The following is a 23175-nucleotide window of genomic DNA, read 5'->3' as shown; positions in this document are numbered from 1 at the left end:
CAAATAATAAATGAATCCAGAAGCGGCAGTTCCTCTGCCTTCCTCCAGCAGAGGGGCCACAGTAAGTCAGTCCCCATAGATGATGAGAAATAAACATGTTTACAGTCTGATACAGAAACTGTTTTGGTCTCTGGAGCTAACGTCCCTCTTCATAACAGCTAAAGAGGGAGAGGAAGTTTCTATAACTCACCTGTTTAAATTGCATTGCAAAGCTTAAATTCTGCATTATCAGGGGTGTGGCATCTCTAACTGACAGGTGGATGGTGACACAGGCGGCTGTGGCTGCTAGCTGTCTGCTACACTTCACCTCAGCTAACTGGAGTCCCTGAACTGGACCTCTGGACCGTGCTTGTGCTGTTGGAGCTTTTTGGAGCATTTTTAATGTAATTATCTGACCAATAATATGGCTGCTCTGTGATTCATTGGACTAACAGACTTTATTTGGATGTGATGTAGCCCTAAGTAGCAATTTATACACTAGATCATAACTTAGAACTTAAACATCTTCTCCAGTTGTGACTTTTGGCTCCAAAAAAACCCCAACATGATGGTGGCCAGAACGCAACATTACTTAACAACTGAAAGTGTTTCAGAGCTAGGATGCTTAGAATGAAAAAAAAAAAAAAATGCACTATGAACAGTATAGATAGCAGCTGCATTGGACACTTTTCATGGTTTTTAACACTCTGTGTCACTTCTCCATGGCCAGCTGATGGGCCAGCAACAGCAAGAGTGACCCACAGACCAGTTGGACCACATACTTTAGACGCTGCCCCATCTGACAGCACACACTAGTGGTGGGCAGATCAATTAAAATATTGATAATATTGATACCAACGTTGACATTGATCAATACCAGTGTAATGAGATCGATACTTTAGCTTCAGTTTCTCTCCTGTATGCACTGCTGCTGCTCCTGTCACAGCACAGAGCAGGCACGCTTTGCTCACCCCCCCCACCCACCCACCCCCCAGTGTTTTGATGTTATACCGTCACGTGACATTTTACTTGGGGAAAAAAAGGAATTTGATTTAAATCTTTTATAACGTTGTGGAGTGATAATTTTGTACAGCGTGTTTATTTAAGAAAAAATCCAGGAAATTAGTGAATGAAGGGATATTTTTTATTACATTTTTGTATTATATTTTCTGAACACTCTACCTGAAAAAGAAAAGTTTTAAATTGTTCTTGAGCGATTATTTTGTTTATCCTCCTGAGACCTGAGCTCCTGTTTGCAATGGATTTTTAATTTGTGATTTTAGATATTTGTGACCTGATATATATATAAACTAAGCTTCCTCTTTGAACAGGATGTTGTATTTTGTTACATGGTTGTTACATACTTTTAGGGAAAAAAATGTCCTAAGATGTGGACAATGGGATTATTTTATAGCATAACACAACAAAAACAACATGACTTAACAAAGTACAAAACACTATTCATTTCAGTTCGGTTTTACTTATATAGCGCCAAATCACAACAAACAGTCGCCTCAAGGCGCTTTGTATTGTGGGTAAAGACCCCCCCCCCACACACACACACACACACACAGCCTAGGCCTATAGCAGCATAACTAAGGGGTTCTTCAGGGTCACCTGATCCAGCCCTAACTATAAGCTTGATCAAAAAGGAAAGTTTTAAGCCTAATTTTAAAAATAGAGAGCATGTAGAATGAAATATAAGGTGCAGCAAAGCCAAAATGCAATGTCCCCTCCTGGGACGCAGGGTGTCAGGAGGTTAAGAAAAAAAAATCTAGACATCACAATGTATGCGGAAAATTATTTTGTTACTGTTCTATTGTTTCAGAACAAAAACATTTAATTTGATAAAGTATTTTCTATTTACCTATAAACTTTGCCCAATTCTATCCTGGGTTTTAACTAATTAATGATCCAAAGGAAAAAAATCACAAAACACTTCAACGTCATGGAAATTATAATTATTTTAATTATTAAAAAGTATCTGTATCAGTATCCTGGCCATGTATTTATTTGGTATCGGACTGATACCAAATCTTGCAGTATCGCACTCCCTCTGCAGCAGGGTTATAATAGTTTTGGATTTTACATTATCGTTTAGTTTTAGTTAGTTTTTACTTTTTTTTCTCTAATTCAATTAGTTTTAATTCGTTTTCAGAGTGGTTTTGCTCGTTTTTATTAGTTTTTATTTTAGGTTTATTGCTTAGTTTTAGTTTAGTTTCATTAGTTTCAGTATTAGTTTTAGTATTTTCATACTTTGTCAGGTGCAAGATTCAATGCGCAAAAGTGACTATTGTGTAATTAAAAACTCAACAAAAGATACCATAAAGAAATATATTCAACAACCAACGGTTCACAAGACAGCAGCACTACATGCTAAATGTGTAATAATTAGGACACACATGAACATCAACAGGGAGAAACAAAGAAAAACATGAACTCCCAAACTCAATAAATTCTACAATAAACTCCCAATAAACTCCTGTGTCAGTGCAGCAGATTAACAACAGCTACATGTGGTGTTTGACAAAAACAAACTCTTTGAAGGAGTCAAAGGTCAAATCCAGCTGCATCCTGATGTTCTCCACCACCCGAAGCTGCTTCTGTTTTGGAGCTAGCTTGGTTAGATGCTCGCTGATTAGACTTGCAGGGTCTTTGCAGCCTCTGTACACAACCTACGGAAGTGTCGACCTCATGTCCGCATTTATGCTAGCTGTGTGTGTTGTGTGTGTTAATTACCTTGTGGTCGTGCTGCGGTGCCAGCTGGGACTTTTTTTGGTCCTTTGTGCTCAGTTTTTTGGCTGCAAACATATTTGTCCCTGTTTTTTCACTTCCTTCATTTCCTCACGTCCATTCCGTCAGTTTTAGCAGTCTCCCTCCAGGAATTTGCTGACATTTGTGAGTCCTTATACTGATGCTTTGATTATTATTCCTGATTGTTATTCTCTCACTGATAAAGTAGACGGAAAAGCACAAGAACTGAACAGGTTAATCACAGCGTTGCGGCAGCGTGGACCCGCTCTGAACCCGGACGGTTCGGAGCGACTCTGCCGCTTTCTCGTGCACACCCATGTACACCGTGGTCTGCCCGACGGCACTCCTAATTTAAACTCGGAGAGCGGAAAAATGATCAATCCACAATAATTTCAGTTAGTTTTAGTTAGTTTTTTAAACTCACAATACAGTTTTAGTTCGTTTTCGTTAACTATAATAACCCTGCTCTGCAGTAGAGCTGGGCGATATATCAAGTTTTTAGGAAATATCGATATATTTTCATACACGATATAAGATGAGACAATATTGTTTATGTCGATATAGTGTAGGTAACATTACAATCATGCTTGTGGATCCACCAGTTCACCTTTCTCTTCTCCCATTTTGTCTCTGCACAACTTCACACTCCCCGCCTCTTTCCCTCACCGCTTCACCCGTAAATCATGCAGGAATTGACAGCACGGCAGTGTTGCCAGCTTAGTGACTTTGTCACTAGATTTAGTGGCTTTTCAAACCTCCCCCAGCAACAAGGGTGTAGGAATGAGTTTAGTATTGTGGGGGACACATCTGACAGATCCGTAAATACTCTGAGGTGGGACAAATGCGCCTGTCTCCAATATTGGGGGAGACACGTCCCCCCTGTCCCCCCCGGTTCCTACGCCTATGCCCAGCAACTTAAAGAAACACACAAATTTATATAATGCAAAACTACATAATTAAAACTGTGCGAAAAGCAGAACAATTAAAAGACAAAAAGCTTAACTGGCACAAAACATGACCCTGAACCTCTTGAGTGAACAGATGTCTGCGGCAGAGCATCCAGCAGCCTCTAAAGCTAGCTGATCAGGACAGACATGAAAACGAGAATGAGTCTGAAGATGATCAGCCACGCGTGAGGCAGCCGGCTCGATACTTATCAATAACTTATCAATCCCAAGCCATTAGTCAGTGCGCACAGCCAGGTTAATCGTCTGTTTCTGTTTTATTCAGTCAGACCTGAAAGCAGCGACTATCAACTCATCAGGACAGAGTTCACTGAGCTCAGATCAGCTGAGCAGGACACTCGTTTCCTCATAGATGTCCATACAATCAGACTTTAGAGGAGTCGTCCCCTACTGAAAATTAGAAAGAATGCAGGTGTAAGACACTTAGCTTCATCTGCTTTTGATAGATCTGTTTAGTTAGATCACTCTGCGTGGGATCCGGATGCATTATGAATGTGTAAGTGTTAATTAGAGCAGCTTTAATATGCAGTCTGAAGGTGTGCTCAGCAGGTGTGGTGGTTAATGTGTGGCGATTGTTAATGAGGCACTCACAGGTGCAGTGTGCGTGTTAAAGGGATGAGTCAGAGCGGCGTTTGGCCCAGTCACCGCTCTGAAGCAGGCGTGTCTCAGCACTGCCCTACTTTCCTCTCTCACAAAGGTCATCACAACATCACTGTGCTTTAGCAACCGCTGTTGCTAAGGAGGTTTTACTGAGAGCCAGGCTGACGGGCTTTCTTTCCGTCTACTGTCACATATGGCGTTTAGCTGCTGTATGAAAGAGGACCCCCGTGGGTGAGCTGCTTCATAAATCAGCATCAAATCAGGTCTAAAGTCTGACATAGAAAACCAGTTACATGACTGTCAACAGTTTACTGGGACTTTTGAACAGTTCACAGCAGCTCAGTTTGCTTTATAGAGGTTAGAGAGCAATCCCAGCACTCAGAGGATCCCTGTGAGCACCACTGTGAGGAGGAAGAGCTTCATGGCTACTTCTTCTAATATTCATTTTTTTATATTAATGAGGTTTACGGCACTAAATAATAATAATTTAAAGCAATACTGCAGCATTTAATGAGTTTGGTCTTTTTTTCTCATCTCCTCTAAAATGAAGTTTTCCCTCCTTTCCAAAACCCATGTGTTTCCTTCCCTCTGCTCTTCTTCTGTTTCCTTTGTTTCCTCTCCACTCCTTTCTGTTTCCCTTATTTTTTTCCCAGGATTCATAAAACTTTGTCAATGACATAATGGCAGAAATAATCTGTCTGAGGTTAGACGCTCCACAAGAAAACACACACACCCACAACAGACACACACACAAAGCTGCATTCAAATGCTGATGCATCTTGAAATGAACACGACAACTGTATAAATCTGCATTAAAAGGTGGTGAGAGGCAATGAGGGCATTTATAAAGTGTATCAGGTCCTCTGTGAAGGGCTCTGATTTTTTGTTTTGTGCTTCTGATTGGTGCTGATGGTTTCCTGCAACCATCTAACCATCAATCATCTTCTGTATCAGTTTATGGGTTTCTGCTTTTGAAGGTTGGAGCATCCTAAAGATGTCCTTAAAGATCAACCTCCAGCACTGAGGAGCAGTTTTGGCGACAATCTGCATTTTCCAGCATGATGGACCATCACAGGCCAAACATGATTGCTAAGCAGCTCCATCATCAAATTAACATTTTAGATCCACAGCAAGGAACCCTCACCCCCACCCCAAGATCTAGAACCCTTCGAGAACCTGAGGTCAGCAGTCCGGTAAGCTGCGAGATTAACACGAGTGACATTAGTGACACTGCAGTGATGTTGCACTGAGTATTTGATAGCGTAACATTATCCTTTTTATAATGTAAATGTAACACATTCACAGCTTTGTTTCCTGGTTCCTGTGAAGGGCCCCAGCCTGATGCTGTTACATTAGAGCTACATTATTTGAAACCTAAAACAGACCTAGCAGACTGAGCTTCCTTTATTTATTTTATTTTAGTTAGTTTCATTGCATAAATTTAACCAAACAACAGCTAGAAAATGAAAGTAAAGAGCAAAAGAAAAAAATTTCAGAGTAGAAATTGAGACTCAAACTGGAAAAGACTTCCTTTGGGCTCAGATCAGTAGATTCAGTTTATTTCACAAACTGTCATCAGACTGCATTTGGGTGTAACACCCCCCCCCCCCCCCCCCAAAAAAAAAAAAAATCTGTGCCTGTAAAACTCATATAAAGTAAAATATGGGTTTGAGTTTTCAGTCACTGTTTTTAATTCTCAGGTGTAGTTTTCAGCAGTCAGGGTGATATTTCCTGTCTAAAACCTTTAAGCCTTAAACCCTCTCTGTTTCCTCGTTCCCTTCCTCAAATCCTCTCTCTGGCTCCCTCGCTGGTCTCCTCCTCCTCCTCCTCAGCCTGCATTTGTTTTTCTCTGGTCTGAAGCACATGAGATTCAATGTGACCAGGCCGCAGAGGGAGGGGAGGAGGGGGAGGAGAGCAGGAGACAGCGGCCTCTCATTGGACAAAAGTAGGTCAAGCCGGCCCACTCGTGACCCAGCATACTTCTATGCAGGCTCCTGTGTGTGTGTGTGTGTGTGTGTGTGTGTGTGTGTGTGTGTGTGTGTGTGTGTGTGTGTGTGTGTGTGTGTGTGTGGTACAGAGAGCGAAACCAACAAAAATATGAAGGAAGCAGATATAAAAAAATATGAATGGAGGCTTCAGAAACAAATTGTCAGCACGTCTGCAGATCATGAAGGTCTGGATGAGAAGCCTGAGAACAGCAAAGTTCTTACCCACCTCTAAAGCAGCTCCCAGTTCTACATTAAACCCCAAACTTCACATAAACGTCCACTATTCATGGCCCCAAACATCAGACTGAAAATCAGCCTGAAAACACTGAGAAACGTTCAGGGCTGAACTGACTTTGGATGGTTTTGGACAGTTGGTCTGCAGATTGAGCGATCCAGAAACATTTAGAAATCCTCTGAAAAGATCCAAACGCAGGCAGAAACCTGCAGGGAGCAAAGTGCACATTGTGGAAGGAAATGAGATCAATCCTGAAATCAGAGAAAACGGGGTAACACCAGGTCTGAGAGAGGGATCATACGGAGTGGAAAACTCATGGAGGGAAACGAGAACCAATTAAAGTCCAAGAATCAGTATTTAGCACCACGTTTCAGGCTTTCATTTCCTCATTATCAAATCATCACGGCCACTTTCCAGTCATTTTTCTGAAAGATCATATCTGTGAACTGGTTTCAGTTGCACTATTTTATCAGATAATCAGTTCTTAGTTTAACGGAGGCACCTGCAGAGGCCAGAAAAGATAAAAACCGTTACAGTTTTGTTTTTTTACTTTTAGAGCCTCAAACCTTTGCACATTTTCCAGAAAAGTGAGAATTGTTTCCAGTAATGTTTCAGTTTTATTCATGCAGGGAAAATATTCTGACCATGAAGGTGTCGCTGTGCAGGAGGCATGCGCAGAGCGCTCAGACTGATCGGGTGAACAGTAAAGGTGTGTGTGTGTGTGTGTGTGTGTGTGTGTCAGTCAGAGGGGCGGGGTGATGGCTTTGACGTCAGCAGTCCTCCGTTCTCACACATGGACTCGGTGCTCGGTCTGCGTTCCGGTCAGGCTCCGCCGCACGCGCTCGCAGCTCGTCGTCTGTCTGAGAGCAGCCGCAGCTTTTATTCTGAAAGGATTTCTTTAATCTTAATGTGAGGCTGCAGCGCGAGGACACCGCTCAGTTCAGCTCAGCTCACCTTTACGTGTCACACCTGCGGACTTTGGTTTGTTTTTTTCTGACTGGACCTCCCGATGCAAGGAGGCGTGATGGAGAAAATGTCCCGACACCCCGTCCCGCTCAACCCAAGTTTCCTGCCTCCGGCGACGCACGGAGTGCTCAAGTCTCTGCTGGAAAACCCGATGAAGCTGCCGCTGCATCATGAAGGTGAAGTTTGTGTTTCTTTCGGGGGGGGGGGATTTTGAGCTTTGTGAGGAATCGGCTGCTGCTTGTGTGTCTGTGCGCTTCGCATTTAAACTGTGTGTCACGGGCGAAGTTTCCACAGCAGCCGCGCGTGCAGGCGGACCAGAAAGATGAGTTTCTGTCGGCAGAGGTCACATGCACCCAGTGAAAAATCAAACACCTGAGAACACACCTTTCACTGTGTGTTTGCAGGTGCGTGTGTGCGCGCGTTACATTAGCGGTATTTGAACATGAGGTGTGTGTTAAAATTGCTCCTCACGCAGAGCCGCCAGAAGTTCTCAAACGCGGAGGTCACAAGTGCAAATTCCCCGCGAGAAACCCCTCCCACCGCCGAGGACGCGTCTCCCAACCGGATTCCGTGTCATTTTTATAGTATTTTAGAAAACTGGCCCCATGGAGCGCTTAACTATTAACTTCTGTTTTTGTTTTTTTATGTTTAAATGTTATCCGGCTCTGACTGATCATTCATAACTCAAAGATTGATCGTAAAACTGTAAATATTCTCCTTCAGATGTTTTCTTTTCTCCAACCAGCTCTCTACAAATATATTTTTCACCCACACAAGTCAAAGAAAGTCAGAAAATATTCAAAAATCAGAGAAAAATCTTCTGTCACTGTTGGTTTTTGAAGGGCCGTAGCAGAAAAAGGCAGCGTAATTTAACTTTAAATGACTTCAGGTTTGCTTTACTTGCAGCCTGTTTTAGCTCAGAGAATAAAATCCATGTTGGGAAGCTTCCAGGTCAGCTTCCGTAAAAAGTCCAGATAACCCACAGGAGAAACATGAGCTTTCTTTGCTGGTGTCTTCAATCTGAGATATTTTAGTAAGTTATTAATAGTGTTCAGAGCAGCCAGCAGGTAATGAGTCACCTGTATGTCTTCCTGATGAACTCTGTTAGGCTTTAATGGTAATTTAGTGTCTCTAGCTGGACTTTATCCACGCTGTCGGTTAATAATAACGGGTTTGTTGAGAGAGGTAGTTCAGGTCACGGAGCTGGTGGTTGAGGACATCAGGGTTTGGTGTGTGTTTGGAGATTGGAGGCTGCCGTCTGGCCTTTTTTTGGTTCCTGACCTCGGCGGCCTGAAGCTCCCAAACAAAAACCTAAACAAGTCTGATTTGGAGACGTGTCGTCCTGCGAGGGTGAAGAAGTAAATCCACAGTTGTCCCATCATTATATCTGCGTTGGTCCTTCCTGGTTTGGATGGGTTTTTTTTTTTTTTCATTGATGCTGAAGTCCTGAAACATTGTGGATGATGACTCTGATTTCTGCTTTTTCATCTGAAGTTCACACAGATAAAAAAAAAGAAAAAAGATTTCACTTTGTTTTTGATGCTATCAAACCCCTCTGAGTGTGTTTAGAGTAAATCCCTGCAGGACACGCTGGCCAGGTGTTTGTGCTAAACGTGTGCAGCTGAGTAAAGGCACCATGTTTTCCTGTGGAGTCATTTTATCCCATTGAAACAGATCCTTCCTGTTCATTTTTGTTTGTTTAAATGCCTAAAACAGCTTCCAGATGCCCTCGGTTAATACTTTTGCCTCAAATGCAACTTTGGTAAAACTGGTCGTACACCGGCCTCTAAAATGTGTTTCCTATTCTGTATGAACCCACCTTGTTGATGCCAGGGTGGTGGACGGGTCAACAAAGCTCCTTTGACATTTCATAATGACTTCCTTGTAACTCAGACAAAGCAGGTCTTGTGTCCAAACCTTACCAAACCTTCACATGTGCTAAATAAGACGAGAGTCATGTGAGCACCGGTTTGGCAGCAGCAGGAAAATATCCTTCAACAGGAACATGAGATTAGAAAATGTTCAGATACAATCTGCTGCTCTAAAACAGAAAGAAAAGAATATCTAATTATAAATGAATTCAGGTTTCATATTTGTAATATGCAAACACACACTTTAACACACTTTCTGTTTTCCTGAAATGAATTTGTATGTGTTTGAATGTTCTGTCCAATAACACACTGAAAGCTTGCGGAGGCGGGGCCAAAGGTAAAAGAGGAAAAATGGGCAACAGGCTATGAACGAATTACACATTTTGAATCCAATATATTCCTGGAAAATGATCAGTAGTGTGATTCTTGATCATTTTAAAAGAATATCAAACAAAATCTATTAAAAAAAAAAAAACTGCCTCTTAGGTGGAACACCAAGCAGCAGCTACCAGCTCACAAAAGCCCAACAAATCAGAGATTCACCCAAAAATACATTTTCTGGAGTCATTGGACGCAGTGTGACTAAATCACATCTACAGTACTGTGCAAAAGTCTTGATGCACCCCTCATTTCCTTACATTTTTCTTGGAAAATGGGAAATAGGTGCAGCAGTTTATTGGAACATGTGGAAACACACATGGAAATACAGTAAATAAGGCAAAAACACAGTTTGTACAATTCTAATAAGTCAATATTTGGCATGACCCCCTTCTTCACCACAGCCTAAACTCTTCTTCCCTACACGTTCCCATGCAGCTTTCAGCAAGGAGCAGGAGAAGGAGAAGAACCTGGAGGATGAGCGCAGCGCCCCCCAGTCAGCCTTTCTGGGCCCCACGCTGTGGGACAAAACCCTCCCCTATGATGGAGACACCTTCCAGCTGGAGTACATGGACCTGGAGGAGTTTCTGTCTGAGAACGGCATCCCCTCCAGCCCCTCCCAGCACCACCACGACCAGCACCCACCGCATCCTCCACCACGCCAGCCGTCAATCATGGCACCAGCCCCCCCCACGCCAGCGCCCTCGGTGATTGACCTCAGCAACCACGCCTCCACCTCTGTACACACGACCGTCGCCCCCCCGAACTGCCTGCGCAGCAGCCCGGCAGCAGCAGGTAACAAAAACACACGCCTGCTTTTATTTATCAGGTTTTAGCAAATTTGTGGACGTTTTCTCTGTTTCTGTGTTTGTTAAATTTATGAATATTTTTTTATGCTTGCAGGCTGTTTTTTTTTTTTTCCCAATAATGTTTGTTGGTACAAACTTGGCCTGAAAAAATAATCTCAGCTGGTCACTCATCATTTGATTTGTCATAAAGACAATCCTGTAGCAACTTAGGATAACCCTGGTTATTTTTTTAGGTTATTACCAGGTGTTACTTGGTTATTTGTTAGGTTTAGGTTAAGCAGATTGTCGTCAGCATAGCAGCGAATTGTGGGAATTTAAGCCGAGAACAGAGCAGGGATCCTGTCGGGACAGATTCCAGGTTTGGAGGATGAGAAACTGTTTATACCAGCTGAAGTCATGTTGATGGTGTTCTCTTCTTTTTGGTGTTGGAATTAAAACCTCACACAACACTGTCATTTAAAGCCACTGAATGTCTGAACAGAAATGTGGTTCCATTTATTTATTCTGTGTTCCACTCAGGACAATAACTCTACATGAGATGATACTGAATGTAAAGCCCAGATTATACTCTGGACACGGACAGCTGAATGTCCGACTACCAAGATATTAGTCCTGTTAGACTTCTTTGAATTCTGCCTTAAGTACACCGCCTGGTGTGCATGCGTAGTCGGTGCAATGCAGAATAAATTCTCTGCAGACAGACTCACAAACATGGAAAGTATGATGAATCCAAGGAAGAAACTTTTACTGATTGGCAGCTCCTGTGTGTCCACAGATACAGCTTACTCGTTCACCTGAAAAAATGCAGATCAAAATTGGGGGTCGGGGGGGGGGATCACTAACATATGACAGAAGAAACATGTAAAATACAGGATTAAAAGAATTAAATTACTAGGGGAAAGAAAGCTCAAATTAAGCTTTTAAAAAAACTAGAGAAAAAAAATTTACAAATTTCTAAGACCCCCCCCCCCCCCCCCCCCCCCCCCCCCCACACACACACACACACACAAAATAAGATTAAAAAAAAAAACTCAGCAAGAATAAAATTCAGATTTAGAGAGAAAAAGAAGAAATCTGGGTTGTTTTTGTTCTTAGTCAAAGAACCATCTGTGTGCTGTTCAAGGCTCAGCGTTCCTGACTTTATTGATCCCTCAGAGGAAATTACAGCAGCATGAACATATTCAAGTTTGAACTTTGGGATCAAAAATTCAGTTTTATTAAGAAAGTTTGATTCTGGTAGATTTAAAATGGGTTGTTTCCTCTAGCTGTGAGTGAACTATGAAAACTGCAGCTAATTGTGGAAAAAACTGGTGTGTGTGTGCATTTGTGTATGTGTGTGTGTTTGTGTTTTTGTGTGTGTATTATTAGGCAATGTGAATGTAAACACATGTTTGGAAACATGCTGTGGAAGTTTGAGTTGCCGCCCCCCCGGCCTACTTCTTCTGCAGAGAACACTATGTTCTTGAACCAGTGATCTCATGTGTACACACACACACACACACACACACACAGGGTCACATGTCTGTGCATGCTGTCAGAGGGGCTTGTTTTCTTTCTCTGGGGAGCAACTAGACGAGCTAAAGAGGAAGTCCTCTCCCTTTCATGCCTGCCAGGGTTGCCGTCTGCCAAGGTGTGGAATCTGACACCTCTCCCCAGCGTTACTCCTCGAAGGAGGAGCTTTCTCATCTGTGAGGTCACATCTCAGGTCTTGACCAAACACACCTGAGCTCTTCTCACCTTTGCACAGCCACCTGCCCCCCCCCCCCCCCCCCCCCCCCCCCCTGATGCACCAACCAGCATTTCTTGGCCATGACATGGAGGATTTGCAGGATCTGAACTTTGCTCTCTTCATGCAGAGCTGTTTTTCTGTGTGGTGAAAGAACCCACAAACAGAAGATTAATGAGGAGGGATCAGGTGCAAAGCAGGAGATGGAAAAACAGTGTTGAAATGACAAACGAGCAAATGTCGTAATAATCTGAGCAAACTGTGAACCCGCAGCCACCCTAACCCTAACTCTGCAGGAGGAGGAAACCGCATTCAGCTCTAGTCTGTAAAGTCTGGTTCTAGGATCCATCAGATCACCCAGCGGCCCGCTTAAAGTTAGGGTTAGTTTTTAACTGCCACCTCTTTCTGTGGGATTTCTGCCTCTGTGGTGTCCCCAACCAGTTCAGCATGTAGCTCACAGTGCTGATGATGCCAGTTCGTATTTTCCCTCTGACTTTAAAGTTTAAATATTTCTTCCATCACAGGTCACGACTCTGCACAGCAGCTTCACCCCAACAGAGGCCAACGCTAATCTGCTGCTCTGTCTAAAAATAGCAGAATAATCTGTGGCCTAATCTGGCATATTTGTATTCCCACTTGGCCTCGTGACTGCGCAGCAGATAAGGAAGCAGGAACAACCAGGGTTACTCAAGGTTCAGTGGAAAACAAACAGAGAGGAGGAGGAGGAGGAGGGACTGAAGAGTGCAAACATCCTCATCCTGCTCTTTAGGTGGAGTCACCTCAAAGGTTTCCTTAGTCAGTGTGAAACCACCTCTGACCTGCAGCAGCTACTGTGGACTTAATATTTCACAGAAGCAGCCAGAGATGATCCGGAGGGTCTGCTCCAGCGCAGCAGTCCCCTCACATGTGGTTTCAGCAGTACTGTTTTAGCAAAGTTCAGGTTTAGATTCACTCACTAAAATTCCTCCAAACATCATCAGCAGTCACACAAGCAGGTTTTGGTTTTTAGAGGACTGAGAGGGACCAAATAAGCAACATTCAAAATATGCAAAAAAAAAAAAAAGTCTGTAAGATAATTTGTGTTCCTCAGCAGATTGGTGTTGATTTGGACATGAGCTGTGATTTATCTCAGAAGTCATCCACCAAATCCCAGATAATTCCCCTCTAAATTACAGCAACTTGTTGGATATTTGGGGCCCATTTTTACTAAGTCATAAATTGTCATTTTTTATGTATTTGCCATTATTTTTATGTACAGGGTTGGTGAGTTCTGCCCCCTTCCTTTTAGTTGTGTTGAGTGGAGGGTTCACAGATGCTGACTGAGAGAGTCATAACCCCATTCCCATCAAATTCCTCTGCTTACAAACTATATTCAGAGTTTTTCCCTAGTATGTGTTTGGAAAATGCACTTTCTTTAGAAACCCAAAGTTTAAATGTCACTTCAGCTCCTCTTCATTTCCAAACTGTTAGAAATGTGGATGTGAGGGTGGTGTTATCGGCCAAAGCACTCACCGAAACTGCAGCTCAGCCTTCTTGGACGGTGTGTTAGTACCATTAAGTGCACAGCAGCCACATTATTGGCTAGATAATTGCATCAAGAATGCTGCAAAAGGCTCCAACAGCACAAACCCAGACCAGAGGTCCAGTTCAGGGACTCCGGTTAGCTGAGGTGAGGCCGAGCAGACAGCTAGCAGCTTCAGCCACATGTGTTGCCATCCACCTGTCAATCAGAGAGGCCAGGCCCCTAATAATGTAAACTTTAAACTTTAATCCAATTTAAACAGGTTTTAAAAAGGCCATAAATATGTTTATTTCTGCTGTAACATTTTAACATGGGAGTCTATGGAGCCTGACTCACTGCTGGTGCCTCCGGTGGACATTAGAGGTACTGCAGCTTTGGTGCTTCATTCCTGGAAGTTTAGTTCAAACCTTTCCTGTGACACGCAGGCTCTGTACCACGGCCTTTTAGTTAATTGAGTGCCTCCCATCTCATCCGTTAATCCAGCCATCAGATAGAAGCAGTAATAACAAACTGGAGTGTGGGATGTCATTCTGCGCTCCTGAGACCAGCTGGTCTCTGTGGGGAAACATCAGGAACTACAACCCAGCAGCTCACGCACATGTCCAGACATCGTGTCGGTGTCACGTTTGCGGCAGCGAGGGCACATCTTGTGCTCCCGCTCACCTCCACATGTAACGCCAAACCGGTCCTGCCTTCAAGTCCCCCGTCACCTGGTGGGAAACTCCTCTCACGCCTCCCTGCTTCATGCTAAAGCCCCTCGGAGCAGCTGCTCTTTGAGGGCTGTTTGTCTGATTAAAGCTCGCTGGAATCACCGCTCAGTTTCAATTTAATCAGAGTGATGTGAGCAAGCACACGTACACCATCGGGCAAGCGTCTGCAGAGGATCACTGAAACGCTGGTTTTTAATTTCTGTAAGTGTTTGTGCAGGACCCCCACCCCACCCACCTCCATATCACAGGCTGCTTAAAGTAACATTCAAGTCTCCATGTAACATCGGATTTCCTCACTGTCTCAACCTCAGTGTTAGTGTGAAGATGTGCTTTCTCCTTCTGCCCACTTCAGGTGAATAATGGACTGAAATATGAAGGCAGAACTCAGGATCTGAGGATATCAGATCAGTGGAATTGGAAAAATCGATATGTTTATCCAGCCCTGCTCCAAGGTCAAAACCTGTGACTGTTCATAGCAGGGATATACATATGGGAACACACACACACACACACACATACACACTCTGACCAGCTGGAGAGGAAAAACAAACAACCTCTTCCAAGAAGTGCTGGTGAGGCAGGTGGGTAGATGGCGGGGGGTGCTGGACCTTCACTCGCAGCTCAGCTGAGGCGTTTCAGTGGCACCGCGGCAGCTTTGTTAATCAGACCTTCAGATCTTTGGACCTCCATGTTGGAAAATAGAGGCTCATTGTTGGCAGCTGTTGCATAAATAAAGAAATCAGGGTCATCTTTTAGCTCCAGGTTTTGTTTTTTTTTCTTTTACTCTGAGCTGCAGCTCCGTCATGCAGCATCACTTATTAAAGCAAATTTTTTTTTTTTTGTTTCTAGTTTCAAAATCAGACCCAGGTGGGGTTACGATGTACGGATGTTTGCCAGCAGCAGCAAGAAAACAAAAAAACAGTTAAAATGTAAAATACAAAAATGGAAGCAACTGAAAGTGAAACTCTGAGATATTAAATGATAATTAAAAAGATGTGATTTTTCTGTCCAAGTGTGTAGCTTTGTGCTTTAATTATTGCACAATTTAATTATTATTTTTGTCATAAATTGGCTTCTGTACAAAAAGATGAAAAACTGTTAAACTATGTAAAAAGTCCCAAATTTGCTTTTCATCTTTCTCATAGTAATTTTTGCTGAACTGTTTTAAGTTTTGCATCATTTCTCACTCAGGCCATCTTCCAAACTTCCTAAATTCACTGAGCTGCCAAGAAATGGTGATAAATTTAACAAGCAAGAATAAAATCTATGCATCTTGTTTCTCTGCATGTTTACCGTCAGATGACATTTTCTTTAACCTGGAAAATCGGTGATTTGACTTTAAAGTCTGAATGAAAACTTCTTGATTTATTGATAATTAATACAGGCTTTATGTGGGGGGAAAAGGCTTTTTAGTCAAAACTGGGAAAAAAAGTCAAATAATTTTGTCTCATTATAATATGTCTTAAACATGACTGTTCTGATCAGGTAATGATCTTCAAAGTCTTTTGCTTACAAGTGTTTGTACTTTTACATTCAAACCTTTTTTATATTTTTAAAGCTTTTTTTTGGCATAAACAGGCTTCCATACAGTTTGTAATATTGTGTTTTTCTATAGAAAAGTGCCTGGATTTCTTTACTTGTGTCTACGAAGTGGCTATAATGAGTTTTTTTGTGTTTTTTTTTTTTTCTGGCACCATGTGTTAATTAAAAACACCCACAGTGTGTGTTATGTAATGCCTCGGAGAGAAGAAACTGTGCTGAGCGCGATTTCAGGAGCTGAAATTAAACGCTTCACTTCAACCTTGTGAATTTTATAGTTTTCAGGATGAAAATAATAATTAAGAAGCTGAACAAACATAAACAAACATGTCATTTGAAAGAAGCTGAATTGAAGCAGAAAGTGTGCATAAAGCTGAGCTCTTCCTCCACACGCATGTCCTCATCAAAGCGAAGTGACTGTTTTATCTTCTCATTTTTAAAATTTTTTTTTTTAATATTTTCACAAGGTTGATGTGCCCACGTTTCCCAGCTCCTCTGATCGCCCACTGAGCGCAGAGCAGCAGCTCAGGGCTCAATTCTCAGAGACTGAAACATATTAAAGACACTCGAAGCTTCGGGGCTGAAACGGTTCGAGTCACATTTGGGTGGTGAAATATTTCCTGCTTTTCACCTGAGCATGAGTCACTTCTGGCACTGCACAAGAAACACGGTTTGTCCCCACCTGGTGGCCTCAGCTTGACACTGCAGTTCAGACAGAAAACTCCTGAATACTGCAGCACGGTGCTTTAACGCAGAAATAAATACACTGCGTGATTCGACTCTGCAGCGAGTGCTTTCACATGATTTTCCTCTGCATTTTAGATTAAGGCCTGGCACATAGGCTTGGCAATCTCTGTATTTTCAGACCATTTTACTTTGCTGGGTCACTTGTTTTCACTCAGGTCAGTTTCTTTGAGGTGGAACTGTTTGAGATTGTGATCCACAGTCTGTGTGTTACCTGCAGGCCGCCACCCCCCCCCCCCCCCCCCCCCCCCCCAAGCAGGCACAACAATTCAGTTTAAGTGTTTATTAAGAACCTTTTTATCTCTTTAGCTACAGATCCTTTCTGACAAGGAAGCGAAGCCGTTCCACTTCACCCGCCTCCAATAACTAAAGCAGGGATCTTTATCTGACAATCAGGAGCTGTTTGTGTGCTGCTGCCCAGAATTGTGTTACTGTGTGACTTTGGTGTTTCAGAGTGTTAGTTTGTGCCACTTTGGTGTGAAACAGTCTGAATCCAAAGACCCAAAAAGTGATGAGCTTTCTGTGAGGTAAAAATCACTGTTTTTGTGAATGGAGTCTGGTGGTTCTGAAAAGAATCATAATAACTCACACACTGACAGATTACCAAAGAAACTTAATGCAAAGCAACATCCTCGCCAAGCTCGAGGTCGTACTACAAAAACAGAGTGAGGATGAAGGAAGTTTGGGCGTGGCTTGTTGGGACTCATTAGCGACCTTTTACATCAGTTTTTTTTGTCAGTCCCATGACACCCAGACTTAACTGTCCTCCATTTTCCTTCCAGGCCTCCCAAACTCCAGAAACACTCCCAGCCCCATCGACCCAGACTCCATCCAGGTCCCCATGAGTTACGAGCCGGACCCGGCTGACCTAGCTCTGTCCAGCGTGCCGGGCCAGGAGATCTTTGACCCACGCAAGCGCAAGTTCTCGGCCGAGGAGCTGAAACCACAGCCAATGATCAAGAAAGCTCGCAAGGTCTTCATCCCAGATGAAATGAAGGTAAGTTGGAGTTGGTTCTGCCACAATGACGGCAGCTCAGTGCTGTTGAAGGGCTGTAATTCACAGTCTGACCTGCTGGTGGCAGTGTTGTGTAATATTTGCAGTGTCTAAATCCACCACCTGGCATCCCACACAAAAAATTTAATCTCCACTATTTTCTATTTAGTTTTCACCTCTGGACCATCTGTGTGTTTTCCCTTTGCAGTGGCAGGACCGTGGGTAGTTTGGGTGGATTTCAACCGGGCTGTAAAATGCATATCGGGGGGGCTTTTGCAGTATGTGGAGATTTCCACAGTTACCCTTTTAGCTTAGGTTGTGTTTCAGACTAAATGAGTACATTTTCAGAAACTCATATATTCATTTTCTATCAGGGCATGGGTACTTCCTGTTATTCTTACAGCCGTGTCCTCACAGGCCAAAGTCTGAATGGAATCAGCTAAATAGGACGCAGCCCATCGTTTAGAGCACGGCACACCTGGTTTAAAAAGTTTTATCTAAGGAAAAGCACGACATCTCAGAGAGCAGGAGAGTGCAGAGCGCTCGGTTCCTCCTCTGGTTCTGCTGAAGTAAATCTGAGCGACATGCAGGCCGGCGGCTCCATTAGGGCTGATTGTAGTCAGCTCAGCTTAAAGCAGCGCGGCATGCTGGGAGAGAACGAGCTTGGTGGCTTCTTGCTCTCCTATTGGCTGGTGGGGGGTCTCGGGGTTAAGAGGCTTATGTGTGAATGAATGAGGGAGCGGCGACGTTGCTGTGAGGTCAGGCTCAGAGGATTTGGGTTTTAATTTGTACAAATAAAACATGGATCTGTGTGACGCGGAACGCTGCAGGAGGCGCTAAAGACCGAGAAACATGGAAGCCATTTATTTATTTACACTGTAGTCTTTCAGGTAGAGATGATGACAGGATACTTTTGCCTTTTATGAAATAAGCTCAACAAATTCACTGTCAATACTTCCTCATGCTTCATACCATGAGATGAAGTCCAGTGTCGTTAAAGCACTTTGACATTCACATGCACTGGAGATCAGAGATGATTTAACATGGTATTTGTGGTATGACAAAGATAATTAGTAGTAGTAGTAACAAATCAATGGTAAATATCTCAAAGTAGCTCTTCCAGCTTTCCATCTTTCTCTAAAGTAATCCTTCTTTTTCTGCTCTTCTTCGAGCAGGACGACAAATACTGGGCCCGGCGCAGGAAGAACAACTTGGCTGCGAAGCGTTCCCGGGACGCCCGGCGGCTCAAAGAGAACCAGATCGCCATCCGGGCCAGCTTCCTGGAGAAGGAGAACTCTGCTCTGAGGCAGGAGGTGGCCGACCTGCGGAAAGAGCTCGGGCGCACCAAGAACGTACTCGCCAAGTATGAGGCCCAGCACGGGCCGCTGTGAGGACGTGGGACACACATACATGTTCAGAGTTCTCACACACACCACCAGCGAGCTCCTCTCATGGCTCCGAACGGCTCGACTCACAGCAGGTTAGTCTGTGGACCAATCAGATAATCAACATGGAGGAAGTGCTTCCTCTCTCTCATTACCCTCTTTTTTTGTTTTTTTTTTTTGTCTCAAAGACTTCTGATTCTGTCTCAGAGCTTTAGAAACTCTTCACAAACGTTTAGTTACATTTTTTAAAACGATGCACGGCACAGGTCACGTGTTCGCTGGGGACTATTTTCAGTGGCGGATGAATCCACATTTGATGCTCTAAAAAGAAAACACAATGAAACTTATTTGTAGTTTTTTTTTCAGCGTTATGGCCTCAGATTACTTCCTGTTTGAGTCGAGCCCGTTACTTGGAGCTCTTAGTCAAACACACACACCTGTCACACACCTGTCAGGGTGTGTCCTCAGCCCTGTGAACTTTTCTCATGGACTCCACTAACACTCATCTGCCCTCTGACCCCTCCTCTCCCAATGTTTTGCACTTTAGACCTACCAACACCATGAACTCCGCCCCCTGCAGATGTGCTCACATGTACATACCTGCCTTCTCTCTCTGTATATGAATGTGTACCGCCTCCTGCCTCTCTCCTATTGGTTAGTCAGCTCCTGCTCTCTGTTGGTTTTTTCTGTGGGGCCCTTTAAGCCTGCTCGAACCCCTCAGCAGTGTTTGATCTTTACAGGAAGAAGGTTTTCATGACATGCACTCAATGATTTTTTTTTTTTAAACAAGTGCCCCAAAATGCCAAAAGTTTTTATAGCAACCTCCAGAAAATGTTTTATATTTGTGAAGATAATCGGATGTAAATGTAACATCTTCAGGGAGTTCAGAGAGGAACCCAAAGAGAGTCGGCATGTTTGTGGAGCCCCCTGGTGGCCAAGGGGTGGCCGGTCTGCCTCGAGTTCATTTTTCAGTGTCTGGCTGCAGATTTGACCTTTCACCTTCCATCTAACATGTTCGTACATGGATTAAGCATCCTCCACTCTTAGTGAACACGCATGTTTCTCTTTGTGTTTGATTATGGCCGCCGTGCACGTGCTCGAAAAGAAAAGACTTTAGAAGAGTCCTTTTGCACGGGGTTTCTCTGGGAGCTCCAGTTAGACCTGAAAAACAAGCTAAATAAAAAGTTAATGAAAAAAATGCACTTTATTTATCCCAGTATTGTGAACGTCTTTGTTGCAAAGTAAGTTTAAAACAACCTCTACGAAAATGGCTCAAATGAGAAGAAACGAATACCTTAAAAAGGTAAAAACTAACCGGAAATCAGAGTAAAGTCTGGATAAACTGCTTCCTGTGCTGATCCCGACATTCTTCATCACCAGTGTTTTCACAGGTTTTAAATTAATGTTCGGAAAGGTCAAAGGTTATAAACAAAGGCAACATCTTGCTGGTTTGCTTGAGCGTGTCTTTTCCCTTCCTGTCCCGGCTTTAGTTTTATGGACCTTAAAATAAAGCGTGATCTCACCGGCTGCTTTCAGGCTTTCTTTGATGAAGGTGTGTGTGTGGGGATTTCTGCAGCGACTGTCCCACTTGTCATCTTCAGAACTTTACCATCAGTTTTATTTTTTAAAATATTTCTTTGTTGTTTTTAATTTGCCGGAACACGTCATAAAAACGTGACTTTGATTCATGCACTTAAAAAAAAAATGATGCCGCTAATGCTCAGTGCTCAGCTGCCATGCTGTTATGTGAAAATATGACTTTGTTTTGGAGAAAACTGAAAATTTTAATAAGTTTGGACGCCTGCTGGTGATGAGAGCTTCAGGTACTCTTTCCTAAAGTGACCTGTTCTGCTCATTTCCACATCTTTTTTATTTTATTTTTTTTTCTTGGAATCCTCCAGAGGAGCTTTGCTTGAATCACAGTTCAAAATAATCTTTAACTTTTTGTACTGGTCCTTTATTCAGCCCTTCAGTTCATCCAGTTTCAGCTCCTGTCTCTTTAAAAGCCTTCTTCTGATTGGCCAGCTTCTGGAAGCTTGCTTAGGTGCTTGTGAGCTGAACTGTTCGTGGTTTTCTGTCGTGCACTTCTTAAATGTAAAATTGAACTTTATGGACTACTTTCCCACGTTAACATGGCAGCCAATCAGAAGAATGCTGTCTTGAAGCGGCAGACCGAGGGTGAACAGGCCCATTGTAGGACCATTATTTTGAACTGTGAATCATGCAGAGCGGCTCAAGCAGGAAATGAGCAGAACACACGGTTTGTGGACTTCTGATTGGTTGTTTTTTGTTTTGCTTTTAAAATCAGATCAGACAGTCCAAAAAAAAAAAAAAAAGCCTCATTAGCTTCTTTGCGTTGATCAGCGAGGAGAAAAAATGTTTTGTTTCACATGTTGGAAAAATGTTGCTATAAGCTCAGACAGCGGTGCAAGTTTCCCTCAGACTTTCCTTCGCTGTCTTTTTTTCCGGCAGCGGTGGAAACTTGCTCCGTTTTAGTGCAATAAAAGGTTCTTTAAGGCTTCGGAGTGAACTTTGACCTTTATTTCCCACGTAGCTCAGCGATGCCCCCGGTGGCCGAGTGAGACATGAATGTATATTTCAGTGAGTGGTGTCTTATACTGTGGGTTCACTTTAGTACTCTTTACTACAGACCAAAAGATGACAGTATATACAGGATATATTGATATAAATATGACAGGTTTTAATGTTTCTACAGAGTTATTCTTCTTGTTTTTGTACAGTCTGTTTTCCTACGTAGATATTTCCTGTGTATTTTGGAAATCCTTTCATAAATGTAAACCATATATATGACATACACACACATATATATATATATATATATATATATATATATATATATATATATATATATATATATATATATATATATATATATATATATAATATATATATATATATTACAGCGGCGTGTCCGATCGGGGCATGCGATGCATGGGCATTAACCTACCAGGTTCAGTTCATGTCTCACCCCCTCCCCCCTGTGTAGTTAACACACCTCCTCCCCTCCCCCATCCAGACTTTCTGAGCCTCCACCACACCTTTGCAGGTGTGCAGTTGCTTTTAGTTTCATGGCTGGTTTTGGCCCAGAGGAATGTAACCCCCACCACACCCCCAATGAAGCACTCATTTTTTTTTAATCTGTCATTTGCTGTTTTCTCTTTCTGCCTCCTGCTGTTTATTCTGTGTTCACAGAAACCTTTTTTCCTGTAATTGTCATTGATTGTTTCTCATGATCAAAATAATAAATACAAATTTAAATACAGTTCGTGTCACAGCTTTTTGTTTTGTGCTCGTCTGAAGCAGCAGGTAAAGAAACCAGGTGAACAATCGGGGATTAAACGAGCTCATACTGGGTTGATTTGGCTTTTCGGCGCGGGGGGGGGGCCGAGTGGTCGGGGTGTGTACTGGACGGTCCGGTTTAAATCCCGGCATCTGTGTCATCTCTCATCTATACTTCCTGTCCTCTGCTTCTTTCCCTGCCAAAATAAATCCTATAAAGTGGAAACAGGAAAGTAAAAATAATTAAAGGAAATTAATACAATTTTAAAAATTAAAGTAATAAAATTAATTAATAAAAAAATAACTACTGTGAATGGATTAAACGACAATAACAAATATATAGATACAAATATTTTAAACAAATTGTTGGAATACATAACTAGAAAAAACTATACTTGAGTAAACAAGTGATCAAAATAATAATGGAATGCATCAAACAAAATACCAAAAAATGCAATACTTTAAAAATTTATTTAAATAAATAATATATTAATGGAAAAGATGAAAATAAATTGTTAAAAATAATAGGAATGGATAAAAATCTACTACATTCTTTGTTTGATTCTTTGATCATTTTGATTTCAGGTTCACTGACAGCTTAACAGGTTTATCATTATTTTCCCTTCAACAATAAAAGTCAGGATACCTTCCTGATTGATTGAGAGCAGATAACTTCATGCTTCCTCATAGTGTTATCCATCAGAACAGCC

The 23175-nt window shown here is 42.6% G+C and overlaps 1 protein-coding gene across 2 annotated transcripts; it reads left to right on the top strand.

The window, feature by feature from the left end:
• The first annotated feature begins 7341 nt into the window (after positions 1-7341).
• On the top strand, positions 7342-21950 carry hlfb (HLF transcription factor, PAR bZIP family member b). Of its 2 annotated transcripts, none has more exons than XM_030754349.1 (4): positions 7342-7663; positions 10175-10531; positions 17569-17783; positions 18956-21950. In XM_030754349.1, exons 1-4 carry the CDS (start codon positions 7531-7533, stop codon positions 19169-19171), a joined length of 921 nt encoding a protein of 306 aa, XP_030610209.1. In that variant the 5' UTR covers positions 7342-7530; the 3' UTR covers positions 19172-21950. The 2 variants fall into 2 exon arrangements, with proteins under 2 accessions (XP_030610209.1, XP_030610208.1); XM_030754348.1 differs by having other exon boundaries at positions 18953-21950.
• The last annotated feature ends 1225 nt before the right edge of the window (positions 21951-23175 follow it).

This window comes from Archocentrus centrarchus, chromosome 19 (assembly GCF_007364275.1).
Source record: "Archocentrus centrarchus isolate MPI-CPG fArcCen1 chromosome 19, fArcCen1, whole genome shotgun sequence".
Classification (NCBI taxonomy): domain Eukaryota; kingdom Metazoa; phylum Chordata; class Actinopteri; order Cichliformes; family Cichlidae; genus Archocentrus; species Archocentrus centrarchus.
Note: the sequence above shows the minus strand (reverse complement) of the source record. Positions and strands in the feature narration are given on the sequence as shown.